This window comes from Gigantopelta aegis, chromosome 2 (genome assembly GCF_016097555.1).
Source record: "Gigantopelta aegis isolate Gae_Host chromosome 2, Gae_host_genome, whole genome shotgun sequence".
NCBI classification, from domain to species: Eukaryota; Metazoa; Mollusca; class Gastropoda; order Neomphalida; family Peltospiridae; genus Gigantopelta; species Gigantopelta aegis.
The window spans coordinates 24,382,128-24,399,017 of NC_054700.1; the positions used below are offsets into that span (position 1 = coordinate 24,382,128).

A 16,890-nucleotide genomic window follows, 5' to 3' on the forward strand; every position below is an offset into this window, starting at 1 on the left:
ACTCTCAAACAAGAAATATACTTAGAACCATATTTAATTCACTGCTTAAACCCAGATCATAGAAAACATTTCTCTAAACTCCGTCTTAGTGACCATAACTTGAGAATTGAAACTGGCAGGCATACAAAACCATATACTCCTCTTGACCAGCGTCTCTGTGATGAATGCAATATCATTGAAGATGAATTTCATCACATTGTACAATGTAAGAAATATAAGTATCAGCGGTCAAAGTTATTTCATTTTATCTCCAACATCAACCCTTCATTTTTAAATATGACACCCAAAGAGCAGTTTATTTTTATTATGAAAAATCAGGACCCAGCCAACATAGGTGTTATTTGCAAGTTGGTTTTCCAATATAATGAATAGACTGTAGTAATGACATACATGTATGTGTATATATGTATGTAAAAATATAGTCATTAATTGTTTGTTGATATTGCAACTTTCTAATGTTATTTTGTGCACTCTGTTCCCATGTGGAATGTTTAAATGCAATAAATTTTATCTTATCTTATCTTTATCATAGTAACTATTCAGACTAAAATAAGGGAAAACAACTTTCCTGTTTAACTAGGTTCTCTGTCTCTATTCAGTTAATATTTTCTTAACTGCGTGTTTCTTCTGTAGAACTAAATGAACTCTGCAATCACTTCTTATTAAACTATTTACATAACCGGCATTTATTCAGCAACTAGTTAACAACACACACATTTTACCACATTCCAGATGTCTAAGAACAAAACACTAGTATAATAATGGAGGTGTAGTGAATTTGGAAGGTGAAGAGAAGGATGAGTTGTGCAATTAGTTCATAATTGTATTAGTTAACAACGTGCTCATGTATGTGTTGAAACATTAGCAGTGATAGTTGTTAATGGAAGAAAGTGGTATGTGCAATACTGCTTAATTAGTTAATATAAATAAGTGACTTTGGGTGTTATAAAAGAACTGTTTTAATGAAGATATATGAAGTCATAAGTGGACACTGATATTTTATTTTGAATACGTAATATTTTAAATATTACGTGGTGCTATACGTGTGATATATACTTAATACATTGAGTAGTATTTGTGTGTAGTTAATATTGAGTAGTGTGGTGATCATCTGTACTAAGATGATGACTGGTGAAATTTGTTAAATGTGTGATGAAGAGAAAGGTTTGGGCGTGAGGGGTTGTGTTAGTGTGCATTGATGTATGATGAATAGGCCTATGGTTTGAGTAATGATTGAAATGTACGAGAGTGTATGATTATTATTTGCTCATGTAAATAAATGTAGCAAACTTATATTGGTTTTATGTGTTTCTTTTTGTTATCTAATCACTTGTGACAGCTATATGACTCAACAAATTGGTACTAACTGACAAACTATAAAAGTAAATCAGTTGTTTATAGCATTATATTATTAATCAATGATCTGAAATACACAAAGCAACATATGCGTACGACGTGGGCCATTTCATAGGAATCCAAGTCAAAACCCTCCGGTCAAAACCCCATTAAAAATGTAATGATAAATTAACTAAATGATATAATTATATATTTTATTCCACCATCACATATAAATAATAACACACAGATATACATAGTGTAGCACTTGTATAGCATAAATCAGTCCTTCAAACTTCATACTATGCAAACACATGGCTTTCTTGTATTAATGATCACATTTGCCTCCTATTTAACTAAAGTCTTCCCGACAACTGCGTTAATCCAGAACTGCGAGTCAATATTTTAAACAAATGGCTCCAATATTAGAAATGTTTTAGTTTTTTTACCAAGTACTTAGTATTTGTTTAAGTGATGGAGTTTTGACCACAGGGAGTTTTGACGCACGGGGTTTTCCCAGGCTCGTAGGAACAAATGTTAGAGGAAGGAGAATAACCTCTTTAGAAAATGCGGGAACATATTCCCCCTGGAAAATGTTATATTTGATTATTTTGTATATTGGATTGGAAGGGTGGTGGCGGGAGTTTATTTTATAGTATTTAAGTGGGCAGCATAGGTTTCACAGATTCCCTGGTTATTTCGAGTCTGGAGCCAATTTCACAAAACATCTGAAGTTTACGCTTGCATGTGTTTGGCATCAAATTTTACACATAACGTTTCATCATTCCGGTCAATAGAGCACCGTGAGGACAAAAGAAAAATGATATAGTGTACTTCAGACTATATTTGTTGACAATACAGACTGGTTTAGTCGCCGTTTTACATTTACTTGCAAAACTAGGCCTACGACACTTTGTAAAATTGGTTCCTACTTTCCAATAACGCTTCTGGCACCCGATACATTGCTATATTAACATTTTAACCCTCTAATATATGTTATTGCAAAACAATTTAAAACATCATTCTGTAAAAAAAGAAAGAGTTATTATAAGAATTATTGTAACCATATGCGTATTATTTGGGGTATTTTAGTGTCTTTGTTTTTAAATGTGAGAATGTCATTTGAAGAATTGTGACAGAGGAACAGCCAACACGATAAGAACACTGCTGAATATCGGAATGGACCCGCTTCCGGTGCCGCCGCCGCCGCCACCTGGTGTCTCCGTCATATTGCCTAACCGGATAATGGGGTCATAGGTCAGAGTTTTGCCGTTGAAATTCGGGAAACGGTACTGGAATACGGCACCGTTCTTCACCTTAGGGTAAGAGGCAGTCATGTTCTGTGCTGTCGTATCAAGAGTAATCTGTAAAATTAAATAATATAATAACAATAACAATCATCATCATCATCTTCATCACACTAATCATGTTAAGGTTAGAAAGTCTGAAGTGTTTTGGCCTTTAAAGACGTGTATGTATATATGTATATATGTATATGTATATGTATATGTGTATATATGTGTGTGTGTGTATATATATATATATATATATATATATATATATATATATATATATATATATATATATATATGCATAATAGTCTAAAACCGATAATGTACTGTGCAGAGAAACGGGGCAACCGTCAATAATGAAATTTGTGTGATCTGAATATTGTGAAATTAGATATTCTTCACCATGAATGCCGATACCATTAATATTAATCGAGTTTCTCATTATAATTGCAAACACTTCTTATATATATATATATATATATATATATATATATATATATATATATATATATATATATATATATATATAGAGAGAGAATAACTAGTTAATGACGTCGAATATCTGCTTTATCCTGTGAAGGTAAGAATGGGAATTTTTCATTCGGTCTGAACAGGATAAAGCAGATATCCGAGGTCAGTAACTAGTTATTATCTTTATCATGCAGACCATAAAAATTAAGGGGAAAGCTATTATTTCTGTTATTTCAGCCACATTGTACGTAGCCCGGGTACTCTTGACTGTAAGAGAGCTAGACGGACATTTGGACAGTTATATACACATATAACTGTCCAAATGTCCGTCTAGCTCTCTTACAGTCAAAGTACTCGGGCTACATTGTACGATGACCTAGAGGTCAAATGAGCAATTTTGTAATGTAGCTTTGTGTGTGACGTCATATGACTGACGTCAAAAGTCATAATATGCTAGTACACGTTTAAAAAGATAAAGATAAAAAGATAAAAACTTTATTGCATATAAACATTCCACATACGGAACTGGATGCAAAACTTATGCATAAACAAGAAACAAACAAAATGACTAAATAAGGACTAATTATGGACAATACATGTATAATCGTGAACAAATTTGCATACCGCACCAGCACAGGCTGGATTTCGGTTTTGCATAATATATATAAATGACTTTACTTTAGGGGTCATCCATTTAGTACGTACGCACAATTTTCCGATTTTTTGCACCCCCCCCCCCCCCCCCCCGTACGCATGCGTACGCCAGTGCCCATTCCCCCCCCCCCCCCCCCCCTTGCGTACATACGCAAAAGATCGTCAGTCAGTACCAATAAATGTAGACAATGCCACCGTCGATGTCATCATGGTATACTATACTAATAGTTCCTGAACCTCGCCCGCCTTCTTGGTTGGGTTTACACATTTAATACATTTCAAAAGTTGGGAATATTTGTCATAATTATCACCACCGGAGGCCATTTTCTTGGCCATGCATGCGTGCGTCAAATGACACAAAGGTCATGCAGTGGAATGACGCAAAGGGTTAGTATGGCGAACAAAACAGGCGCCGACGATCTAGAACGTCAGTAAATAATCAAATTAACTATATATATATTTTTTAATTTTACCCTAATAACACCCCCCCCCCCCCCCCCCCCGCCGTACGCAAGCGTACGCAAAATGGCTCTTAAATTTTCAACCACCCCACCCCCCCAAAATGCGTACGTACTAAAAGTATGCCCCCTTAATCGGTCATCATAATCTGTCAATAGAAACCGTGGTTGCAGGATAAAAAAACATTGAGGATCCTCTTGTCTACAACCACTTTTTAATTTAAAAGATTTTGTTCAGTTTTAAATTACACTAGATAGAGAATTATTCTAAAATGTATTTATCCATTTTTAATGGATGTTGTAAAGTTAAATATGTCTACTAAAAAAAACCTTTATATATATACTACTCAAAATAATTTAAGGGTCAGACGATATTTTCGACATTATTTTCTGAATGTCAATTATATTAGCTAGACCATAATGTCACGCATGGTATTGTTCCATTTTGACGAAAGTGGGTCTAAGCAACCCATAAATGAATTAAAATCCATTGTCATTGACACTGTCGACTAGTTCTAATGGCGAAAACATGCTTACATTTGCACGTAAATTAGGGCGAAAGCGAAAGGTCTGCTAAGTGCCCATAACTTGCTTTTTCACAAAGCGCTTCATTTGCACGCTTTGCATGTGTATTCCATGTTCCCAATGCTGAATTTCCGTATAATTGAAGCTTGCGTTCGTGTACGGTGCACACTCCAAATTCGACAATGGTACGACGTCAACTGACTATCGAAGATCGAGGAAGGGCTATTGCTTGGCTTCAGGATGGCAATACGCAAAGAAATGTTGCTCTGAGACTTGGTGTCAGTCAGAGTGTCGTTGGCCGACTGTGGCAACGGTACCAAGCAACGAATTCTGTTCGAAATCGTCCACGTTCGGGAAGACCCCGAAGCACTACAAATAGAGAGGACCGCTACATCACCAATATGGCTCTACGTCAACGCACAACCACTGCACGCCGAGTACGTGACAATCTGCGGACTGCGACTGGAACTCGAGTGTCTGATCAAACCATACGCAATCGTCTGAGAGCCAATAATCTACGCTGCCGTCGCCAGGCTGTTCGACCACCACTCCTACCACGTCACAGAACGGCCAGACGTCACTGGTGCACACTTCATCTGCGGTGGCAACGTGTTCAGTGGGGTCGAGTGATGTTCACTGATGAGTCCAGGTTTAGTCTCCAGTTCAACGACGGTCGGGTTCGTGTCTACAGACGTCCTGGGGAGCGCTTCGCTGACGTTAACGTTAGACAACGTCACCGGTTCGGTGGTGGCAGCGTCATGGTGTGGGGCGGCATCTCTATCCACCACAGGACCCCCCTCTATGTGGTGGATGGCAATCTGAATGGAATCCGCTATCTGAATGAGATTATCCGGCCGTTGGTTCTCCCAGGCCTTCAGCAGATTGGCGGCGGGGCAGTTCTGCAGGATGACAATGCCAGACCCCACCGCGCCAGGGTGGTAACGGACTTTCTCAGACAACAAGGTATCGCCAGGATGGATTGGTCAGCATATTCGCCTGACTTGGCCCCAATAGAGCACGCCTGGGACGAATTAGGCAGGAGAGTTCGAGATAACCATGCCCCTCCGGCCAACCTTCATGATCTGGGTCAACTTCTTATGGCAGAGTGGCAGGCCATTCCCCAAGAGTTCTTCAGACGTCTGATCAACAGCATGAGGCAACGATGTGTCGAGTGTATTCGCGCCAGGGGTGGATTCACACACTATTAAACGAATGTTCTAATATGTAAAATCCATGTTTGACAACCTTCAACTTTGACACCATGTCATGTGACTTTCTTGTATACAGTGACGTTTATTTGTGTTTTTTTTGTAAATATGGAACAATAAATTAAATTTTTGGTGTAGTTTACATCATCAATCTAATACACTCTGAAACTTATTTGGTTATACATTTTTGACCCTTAAATTCTTTTGAGTAGTATATATATAAACGACTAAGATAAATACCATCGACGTCCCAAACTGCGTTCACCTAACGACAGAAACACGAATACGATATTTACGGAAATACGGTAAACAGGAAAGAGTGTGACGTTTCTAATTGCGTTCAGGCGCATGCGTTTGCAAAAAGTATCGTAACACGAATGTGCGGTTCGTCATTTTCCATTTTTAAGGCCACTACATAAAAAAATATATGTTTCTTAACTATGCACAGTTGACGAACACTTAGTTAAATATTTTTTTAAATGGATAAATTCAATTTGTCAAGCGTTCTGGTCCGGTCCGCGTTTTATCAACACACATCGCTAAAACTTGATGTCAGTACTGATAGGCATTACGTTTATACCAGTGAATAGTTTGAAAAATCTCTCTTTTTTTTAATGAATTGATTCATAATTAACACAATTTATATACTCAAAATTATTTACAATTATTATGAATGGATTATGAATATTATTCACTACAATAGAGGGACAAAAATGTAGCATACCTTTTGCAGATCGAATGTAATAATTGAAACAAATTCTAACAACAGGGGTCTTAAAAATCGTAAAAATTAAATGCTTTGGCCTTGTTGATCTGGCACATGTGAGGTCATGTGACACGCACCGAATGTTAATTCATCTTTCTCCATTTTAAGTCGATTTCTACGAGTCATGTGGACCCCATATCGGTAATTTTAAGGAATAAACAAAAACGACTTAGTAAAATTAATGGTTTTAGGGGTTTGTAAAGTTTTGTATTTAGATACTTACTTTTCTGAACTTTATTGTTTATGAAAATGTTCCTGAACTGTGAAGAAAACCTCATAAATGAACGACATGCCGATGACAACAAATCGGATGTTGACTGCGCTAACCGTGCACGAGAAAACAAAGTGAACGGAATTTGAAGCATAACGCAGTTAGGGACGTTGACGATAATTGAAAGCTTTTTCAAAATCAGTTCTTAGCAATAATCCATTAATATCATGTTCTTCAAGGTATAACAGGATGTCAAGAAGTAATATAATATTTTCTCCAGTACATCTTCCTTTAATGAAACCGGTTTGGGTTTTGTTTATTAATTTATCCAGAACATATTTAATTGTATTTGCAATACATATTGACGCCATTTTGTAAGTAGAGTTCAAAAAGGGTTAAAGGTCTCCAATGTTTAAATAATTAATTTGGTTTCTTTGGTTGGGGATCTATTATATAATACCTAGCTTTTGTACTTTAACAAAATCAATCGATTGCTGTACTTAAAAACAGTACTCTTCACATTATATAAAATATAATACTATTATATAAGTCAAGTTGCCAAGGGACATTTGTTCTTTCTCGGTGTCCTTTCCCAACTCTCTTTGGATAATATCTGGTCTTAAACATTTTAAGATTTATTAGTTTTTCGGGTCCTACATTTATATAAATTAAATTAAAGAATCGAATTGGCGCATTTAGATAAGGTTCACCCTTGTCTTAGACACATTTCTTGAGGAATTTGGAGGACGTGCCTAACTCAGATGAGTCGAACCTTTTGTAGATGTAATCACGTGTCGAATGGTTGAGTGATGAACCAGCCTCGGTGGTGTCGTGGTTAAGCCATCGAAAATAAGGCTAGTAGGTACGGGGTTCGCAGCCCGGTACCGGATCCCACCCAGAGCGAATTTTAACGACTCAATGGGTAGCTGTAAGACCACTACGCCATCTTCTCTCTCACTAACCACTAACCACTAACAACTAGCCCACTGTCTTGGACAGACAGCCCATATAGCTGAGGTGTGTCCCAGGACAGCGTGCTTGAACCATGAATGAATGTAGGTAATTTGATTCGACAATGCTTGGGATGCTGTTAAAAACATTCCACTTAATACATCGCAGAGTAGGCCTACTTTTGGAAAGCCTTCATATAGATATAATGGAAAGGAAGTTTAAAGACAACTTAGCTCGTTTTAAACATGGTAATTGAGACATTTGGTATACAAATTAAGGGGGGAAATCCGTTGCCGCTACATAGGCTATTGCATATTAACAACAAGGGTCTTTTACATGCATTTTCCCGACAGACAGTATACAATATACCACAGTCATTGATATGAAAGTCGTGGCGCAGTGGCTGAAACATGGAGGGAACACCCAATGGGTCCAATTAATGAGATCAGTCTTATAACCGTTTACACTACAGCTTAACTCTTAAAAGCCAAAGCTATTTACATGTATATAAATAACAACCAGAAATAATGCAATACCATTTTTGACAAGAACAGCGTCGACTTGTTGCCGAGATCAAACGCCGTGTTGTTCCCACTGAGCACTTTAGGTGTGGCGTCCTGACCTTTGATTTCCATGGTAACGTCCACTCCATTGTTCTCCGTCAGATTGTATCCAGACAGCTGGAGCTCGACCTTGACGTCCCCTTTCATTACGGTTGTCTTCTCGGCGCTGTCGCCAGTCCCAACAGTAAGCTCACCCTCGCCCTTGACAAGGAAGATTTTTGCCTCCAAGGTTCCACCCATCACCGTGCCTGTAGCCGTCACCATGGATGCCATGATACTTGTGGATGAGATGTTCACATCTTTGACGTCATCCACGATAAAGATGACGTCGGTGAAGTTAGATTTATTTACTACAGTTTCTTCATTCATCTCTAGCACTTCCCCAAAGGTCATGGTCACTTTGTTCCCTGACCTGGAGGCTATGATCGTCCCCGTCATTGCCTTGACCGTGACTTCCACACCCTCGGCTTTAATCATCCTTATGATATTGGGGTTGATAGTGATGACTGGGTCGTATGCGACGTCAGTGGTGAATTTTGGCAGACGGAATATAAAGGTATCTTCGTCAAGTGTCGGGAATGTTTCTCGCATTGCTTCAAAGGTGCTGTCCTTTTTCACCTGTAAAAGAACAAAAATAAAACATTGACTACTAAAAATGCAGATAAAGGCACCACACCACCATTTGTCATATCGTTATTTGTTGTAGAAGCTTAATATAGTCCGATTTAGGAAATAGTTCCGTATAATTTCTTTTACTACAAAACTCTAATATATATATATGCTTTAAAAAACCAAATGTTTTATGTTTACACGTAAAATGACCTTTGTAGTATTTAAGTAATCCATTGGTTTGAAGATACTTGTTATATGTAGTACTAAAACCTGCTAACAACTGGTATAGTGCCACTTGTATAACAGCAACACGAGGCGATGATCACGGCATGGGGGTTGTTAACTGAACAACTTTGTGGTCGACTTATGTTGATTTTTTACACGGTACTTGTCAATTGAGAACACTCCCTACAACTAGTAGTCACATGACCCTCTCGACAGTGTTGTATTTGTCACAGAATATATTCTGACATAGAAATTGTACTGAAATGCGTGGCGTGTAACCTAAAGGCTAACGCGCGGCTGAAGAAACCCCAAACAACAACGTCAGATATGTTATAATAATGTTATATAATAAAGAGTATATTATTATTATATAACGTTACTATAACATATCTGACGTTGTTGTCACAATTGGACACAAAAAGAGTATTTATTTTTTATTTCCAAAACACTTTTACTTGTCTTCTTACGTCAGACCAAACTGGAATTATTAAAAAAAAAAAAAACCACACTTAAATTGTAGAAGGATGGGACGGACTATAGTAAACTTAATGGTTTTAGGGGTTTCTAAAGTTTTGTATTTAGATACTTACTTGTCTGAACTTTATTGTTAATGGAAATCTTCACTAACTGTGAAGAAAAATCTCACAAATGAACGACAAGCAGACGACAACAAATGGGATGTTAATTGCGCGAACCAAGCATAATGCAGTTAGGGACGTTGGAGATATACTCTTTACATTCCAGCAAAACATTTATTTTACCCAAAGTGCCATTATGCAGCTATGATGCTGCACAAGTCCCTTTAATTTTCAAATCATCTTTAAAAATATGCAAAGCGAGGAAAACGGCATCTTATTCAAACGCATTGTCATTGGTGTTACTAATGGTCAATGGTATTACTCAGTACCTGGTAACACCAATGACAGGTAACACCAATGACAAATAAGTGCATAATTAATTCATGCTCTTTAAACAAACAGTTGAGAAAACTGAAAAAGTGCATGCTGTAGCAGACATACAATGTCTACAACAACATACAAAAGGTTTCTTAAAATTATTAACCATTACATAAATACGATCGTAACATCAATGACAGTGAACAAACCTACTTTTATATTTTGACAACACATTCATGACATTTAAAGAAAACTATTCACAACTGTTCATTTGTCTGATGTTTTTGAGAAATAAGTTCGATGGTCGATATCTACCGGTGGAATGTTTCATCCAGAGAGCATTTAGTTTCTTTTGTTTTCTCACAAGTATATACAGTAACACCAATGACATAAAACTCTAGGGACAAGCTTATATTGCCCACCATCTTTTGAATATAGAAAATATTTACAAGATTCCTTCTTTAGTGAGTAAGTCAGCCATCAGTATGTATTACATTAAAGGTATTCAGTGTTATGCCTTCAGTTATATATTTTAACAGTGCATGTTATGTATAGTGTTATGCTAGGGACAGGTAACACCAATGACATTTTTCGCTAATCTCGAATAAAATCTCTATCAAAGCTGATTACCAGAGAGAAAAAAATGCTATGACAGGATGATATTATTAAAGCGGCAGTATCCGGAATATTTTTATTATTTAAGCATATAGAACAGAAAATCCAATTACGTTTGGTACATATATGACGCCGCACTCCGCATTGGTTTCACTACGCTGGCTTATCCAGGTCAAAAACAAAGCCAGTATTTCGAAAGTGGGACACTTTTGACGGGCTCGTACCGATCTCGGTTTTCATTGGCTTATCACAAGTATAGAATTCCCCAACAAAAGATCACGCGAGATTTCGCAATTTTTGAACAAATTTAACTGTCTTGATTGAGGGGTCGTCTCATATCTCCAAAACAATTATATCCATAGAGGTATGGTACAACGCCTTTCCAGGGGTGAGTGGGGGATTTGCCTTGAAATTTTGACAGTGGCCAGCTGTTCGCATACGCGTGGGATGTTACTAATTACGTAACGCTCTAGGGGTAGAGGAAGAGGGTACTGTGTTCGATTTACGTAATATTTTTCAAGACTATATGTTATTTTTATTCATTACTTAGACCTAAAAAGGTGTTTTTTGGAAATGCGCTGTCAGTCTAGGATCGATCCCCATCGGCGGGTATATAAAAGACCATGGTATGTGATATCCTGTGTGGGATGGTACATATAAACAATCCCTTGCTAAAAATGTTTTAATGTAGCTGGTTTCCAAGGCGCATGTGCAGGGATTTCAGCGGGGTTGGGGTTATAGACTGTGTTGAGCGAAGTTTATATGGGGCCATGCTCCCCCAAAAAATACATTTCAATTTTTTTTAAGCTTGGGCAAGTAAGGGTTTCGACCTCCAATACCCTCCCCAAATATATACATGATTAATGTGTTACTAGTATACAAACTAAACTTTTAAAGTTCTACTAACACTTTATAAAATATCAATTCTGAAATAGGAAGGTACGACTGTCGATAATACGTTGTCAAGATCAAACAGGTTTTAACTAAAAACTCTAGTACCGTATCCTCAACCGAACGTTCTTCGTACAGCGCAAGATTTCTCTTTTAATTTTTTGAGACGAACCCTACAATTTGAAATCGGTAAACGCACGCGTTAACTGAAACTAACAACAGGCTGTCGTTTGTGCTTTGCCGAACTATGGCGGCACAGGCGACGAATCAAGCGTATACGTTTGACGATATCCGTTCATAGCGAACACACACGATTTTTAAAAAGTGCATTTGAGCTTGTATTTCACATTTGTACATGGTGTTATAATATGGTAACCAGAGAATGTAACTTAATAAGGTATCGTTAAAGACAACAAATTTATTTTTCTATATATAAATAAAAAAGAAATTGTACAGGGACATAAAAGTGACACTTTCTGTAGAATGACTCATTTACCGAGCATGATAAACTGAAAAGAATAGCAATTGTTTAAAAGCAATTTTACCCTTCCCATTTTGTAACATACACTAAAGATAAATTGTAGTATACATAGGAATACATACATACATGCATGCATACAATATATAGATATTTGTATATCAATACATACATACATACATACACATTTCAAACACATAAAAACACATACATATATACAAAATTAAAAGTTGTTTTGTTTAACGACACCACTTGAGCATTTTATTTATTAATCATCGGCATATAGTCATGGGGTGAAAACCCACTACATTTTTCTATTAGTAGCAAGGGATCTTTTATATCTTATAGACAGGATAGTACATACAAAGGTATCTGATATTCCAGTCTTGGTGCACAAATTACCCAATGAGCCCACCGACGGGGATCGATCCTAAACCGACCGCGCATCAAGAGAACGCTTTACCACTGGGACATGTTTTGCCCCTTCATACATACATATATACATACATTACATATACATTTGTACATACATATACAATATACAGCCCCAAAACTCCCTAATTCACACACAAATAAAAACACACATCAAGAACAATAACATCAATATCATCATCATCATCATCATCATCTCTCTCCAAAAGCCCACATTCAACATGCAAACGCTAGGATCTTTTAGCAACTGACTAAAATATGGTAGAAAATACCCCAAAATGCCTCTACGTACTGAACAATTTTTCATCCTATGTATCAACAGTATTCTCAATTCGATAATACACCACTACACAAGCGCGCGCACACACATGCACGCACACTCTGAGCTTTACCACCCCCCCCCCCCCCCCCCCCCAAGAGGAACTGAAACTAAAAATACGGTCTGTCTTAACACGCAGATCTGACTAAAGCCAATCTTATCCCGTTTCCAGATCACCATTCATTCGACCAATCAAAACACCGCCGAGATAAATCAGCAGCAGCTTGACTTTAAAAATTAGAGGTCAGCAGTATATTAATATCAGATCTTATAACGAAAAAGTGGAGTACAATCTGATATCTGAATTTCGTCAGACTAAAATTTAACAACCACAACCACAACAAAAACAACAACAATAACAACACCAATAACAAACAATAAAGCATAAACAGACAAATAAACAAACGAATTAAAACTTCTAGTTTAATACCTTTTTCGAAAGCTTTATGCTTGAACCGTCGCCCAGATTAAAGGCAATTCCATCAGTTCCCGGGTTTGATGTCATATTGGTTGGAGTCGCGCTCGTACCTTTAACCTTCACCTTCAGTTGGAGTTCCGTGGTCGCAGGGTCAGTACTGAATACATAACTACTAATCTTAATGCTGAATTTAACATCACCAACGGCTATTTGGGTTTTCTCTCCAGAAAAGTCAATTTCACCTGCATCCTTGAAAATGTACGTCTTAATTTCGATTGCCGGGTTCCCCGTGACAGTAGCTGTAACGACATCAGCTTTTAGACTGCCAACAGATTCGTCAACTGGACCCATTAGGGTGTACGTTTTCTCTGACAAGGCGATTGTCTTGTTAGGTAGTGGAGCATTATTTGTTGTGTTAACTTCACTAAGTTCCACAAAGGTGACCGTGACCTTCTTGTCGTCTGCGTCTATGTTAAACGATCGCGACGCCACGATGGTTCCCGCCGTTCCCATGACTTTGACGTAGACGCCTTTGTTGTGAAATGTCTTGTCCTCCCCGAACGCTAACAAGTTGGCGCACGTTAAGATGAAAAAAATAGCAATCTTCAAATCCATGTTGTTGTTCTTTTTACTCCAAATCTCTAGAAGAAAAACAAGAGACAATACAACAAATATACTCCTCAGGTAAAAATCACAAGACACGATCAACTCTTTAACACGTCTGCCCTACACGAGAGAATGAAGGATACTTGAAAAGTTCGAAGGAAGTAAAAAAGAAAATCCATACAGGTTTGAAAACCAATACGACCAAACCCTAACGTATTTCCAAACAACGAACCAGGAACAAATCGCGACCGACAGTATTAGTCAGATTTTTACTATGCACAATAATAACGCCCAGTTATGTGATTTCGCCAAATTCAATATTCAGGTACAACCACGTGCTAGTAGTGTTGGTAACAGGTGTGCAAAGACAAACCTCGGTAGCTAGTGACTAATACACCGGATCGATAACAACAACGAATATACTGTATTATACGAGTGTCATGCGCATAGCTAAACACATGAACAGAATGCGGATGTAAATTTACCAAGGATACCTTTTGATATTATCTGAGGAAAAACGTGGTTTACAGAAATAGTTTTCCCCTATTGCGAAATATTATCTTCATTCCGTTTAGTTGGACATCTGGTTGTACAACTAAGGCATCTGAATTACTTACAAGACCACAACACATTTTAAAAACAATATAATAGAAAAATATGTAAGCATAGTAATTATTACTGCTTTTAAACTTGCCCTAGAGCCTTTTTATACTTATTTTTGTGCTTCTATCAAAATAAGGTTCAAGCATGCTGCCCTGGACACACCTCAGCTATCTAGTCTGTCCATCCAGGACAATGGGTTAGTGGTTAATTATTAGTGGTTAGTAAGAGACAAAAGGGTGTAGTGGCTTTACACCTACCCACTGGGTGGTTAAAACACGCTCTTTGTAGGAGCCGGTACTGGTGTCACATATAATTTGCTCTCCCCTGGATTTGCACTCCCCAGTCAAGATTATACGTAGAATAAGCACTCCCCAGTGCGTATTATACATGTAATATGCACTCCCCCAGTCTATATTATATGTATAATATGCACTCCCTCTGAATAATATGCACTCCCCCAGTTTATATTACACGTAGATTATAATAATGTTTTAAGCACTATATATTTTTTAAGAATGTTTTGATGTTTGTATGGCCAGTGCATTTTGTAAAAGTTAATATAAATATCAGAAATATCAGTGGCGAACCTAGATGGCTATGTGTATCAGGGGCGGGTCCAAGGAGGGCAAAACATTCATGGATCCCAGAATCTCATCTCCCATCACTTGCTTCCCTTACTTCCCATTAATATGACAGGAATTATGTGGAGATAGCATTGCAAAGCTCTACATTCATTATTAGATTTATATTCTATAGCACCCATAAATTACCATAAATTATTATAATAGGCACTACCCGTTCATTATTATACGTATAACGTATATTCCACACTCCCCATTCAATATTATACGTATAATCTACATTCTCCATTCATAATTATACGTATAATATACACATAATGTACTCTACTTTCATTATTAGACATATTCTATACAACCCATAAATTATTATACATATAATGTGCACTACCCATTCACTATTATACTTATAATCTACACCTTACATTCATTGTTATAGACATAATCTGTACTCTTCGTTTATTATTATTCATATAATCTACACTCCCCATTCATTATAATATGTAATATACGCTCCACATGCATTATTATGCATATAATCTGCACAATCCATTTATTATTATACATATAATATACACTCCCCATTCAATATTATATGTATGATCTACATTCACCATTCATTACAATATGTATAATATACTCTCTCCATTCATTATTATACGTATAATTTACACTCCCCATTCATTATTATACGTATAATCTATACAGTCAAACCTGTATATAACGGCCACCCAAGGGACCTAACAAAAGTGGCCGTTATAGAGAGGTGACCCGTATATACAAGTTCAAAATTAGAACGCATATATTAAAGAATATCACAACTCATAAAAAAAGATGTCGCATTTTTAAACCATTCCCACACTAGCTTGTTTATGTCGTCATTGCCTGTTGCTTTCTTCTGCCTTTTTCTTTCGGATGAAACATTATTGTCAAAATCGGCCAGAACATCAGCTTTCCTTTTTAAAATAGACTTAATCTGAAAACGTCCTACACCAAAATGATCGGCGATCTTTCGCGCACTTAAAGTGCGTTTCTCAGATTTGTTAATAACGTCGATTCTCTGTTCTAACGTTAAAGTACGATTTTTCGGTGGCATTTTGCATGCAAACGTATTCGTTGATATATTTCACAAACGCTAACATTGACTTGCAGAAGATATTTTGTGTAATTGAAGGTTATTACCCATGTGACATGTTTGACTCATTTGTTTGTTTTATGTCACCGCTAATCCTTCAGTGGAGTATGACCGTTGATTACAGCTGAATAAGATCAGGAGTCGCTTAAATAATCCGAACACAGGACATCTGCAATGACCGCCGCCTTCAACAATTCATGTTTATTTAACAATCATGACTGGCTAGACACAATGAAACACCTAACATAATACCTCATTTGTTTAGTTTCTCGAGACTCAATAGAGCGACCATACATACAGATTACATTATGTACAGCCAATGGGAAGTCGTCTACTATTCAGTGAGGATGCTGAGAACCAATCAAATTACCCCACCAGTAACGGAAGTTACTGAGTATCCGTTTGTTTTTCAATTACCATCAGAGAATTACAATGGAACTTTACTTTGACAGAAAATAAACCCAAAGCTTTTACATGACATGGCCATATAAACACATTTAATTTATAATTTTTAAGATGACTGAAAAAGTAAAGACATAACCAGCGTCAAAACATAAAGCAAAAAACGTCTTTACGACGATCATCTTGTGACCGTTATAGCAAGTTCAACCTGTGATTTTGGGTGGAAAATAGTGACCGCTGGCCGTT

At 37.1% G+C, this 16,890-nt stretch overlaps 1 protein-coding gene across 3 annotated transcripts; it reads right to left on the reverse strand.

Moving 5' to 3' along the window:
• Positions 1 to 1,536: 1,536 nt before the first annotated feature.
• LOC121383016 lies at positions 1,537 to 16,308 on the reverse strand. 3 transcript variants are annotated; one of them, XM_041512755.1, is made up of 4 exons: positions 16,290 to 16,308; positions 13,333 to 13,961; positions 8,408 to 9,052; positions 1,537 to 2,699 (listed from the first exon to the last, which is right to left on the reverse strand). In XM_041512755.1, exons 1-4 carry the CDS (start codon positions 16,291 to 16,293, stop codon positions 2,454 to 2,456), a joined length of 1,524 nt encoding a protein of 507 aa, XP_041368689.1. In that variant the 5' UTR covers positions 16,294 to 16,308; the 3' UTR covers positions 1,537 to 2,453. The 3 variants fall into 3 exon arrangements, with proteins under 3 accessions (XP_041368689.1, XP_041368706.1, XP_041368698.1); XM_041512772.1 differs by lacking the exon at positions 16,290 to 16,308 and adding an exon at positions 14,159 to 14,259; XM_041512764.1 differs by lacking the exon at positions 16,290 to 16,308 and adding an exon at positions 14,108 to 14,258.
• Between the last annotated feature and the right edge of the window lie 582 nt (positions 16,309 to 16,890).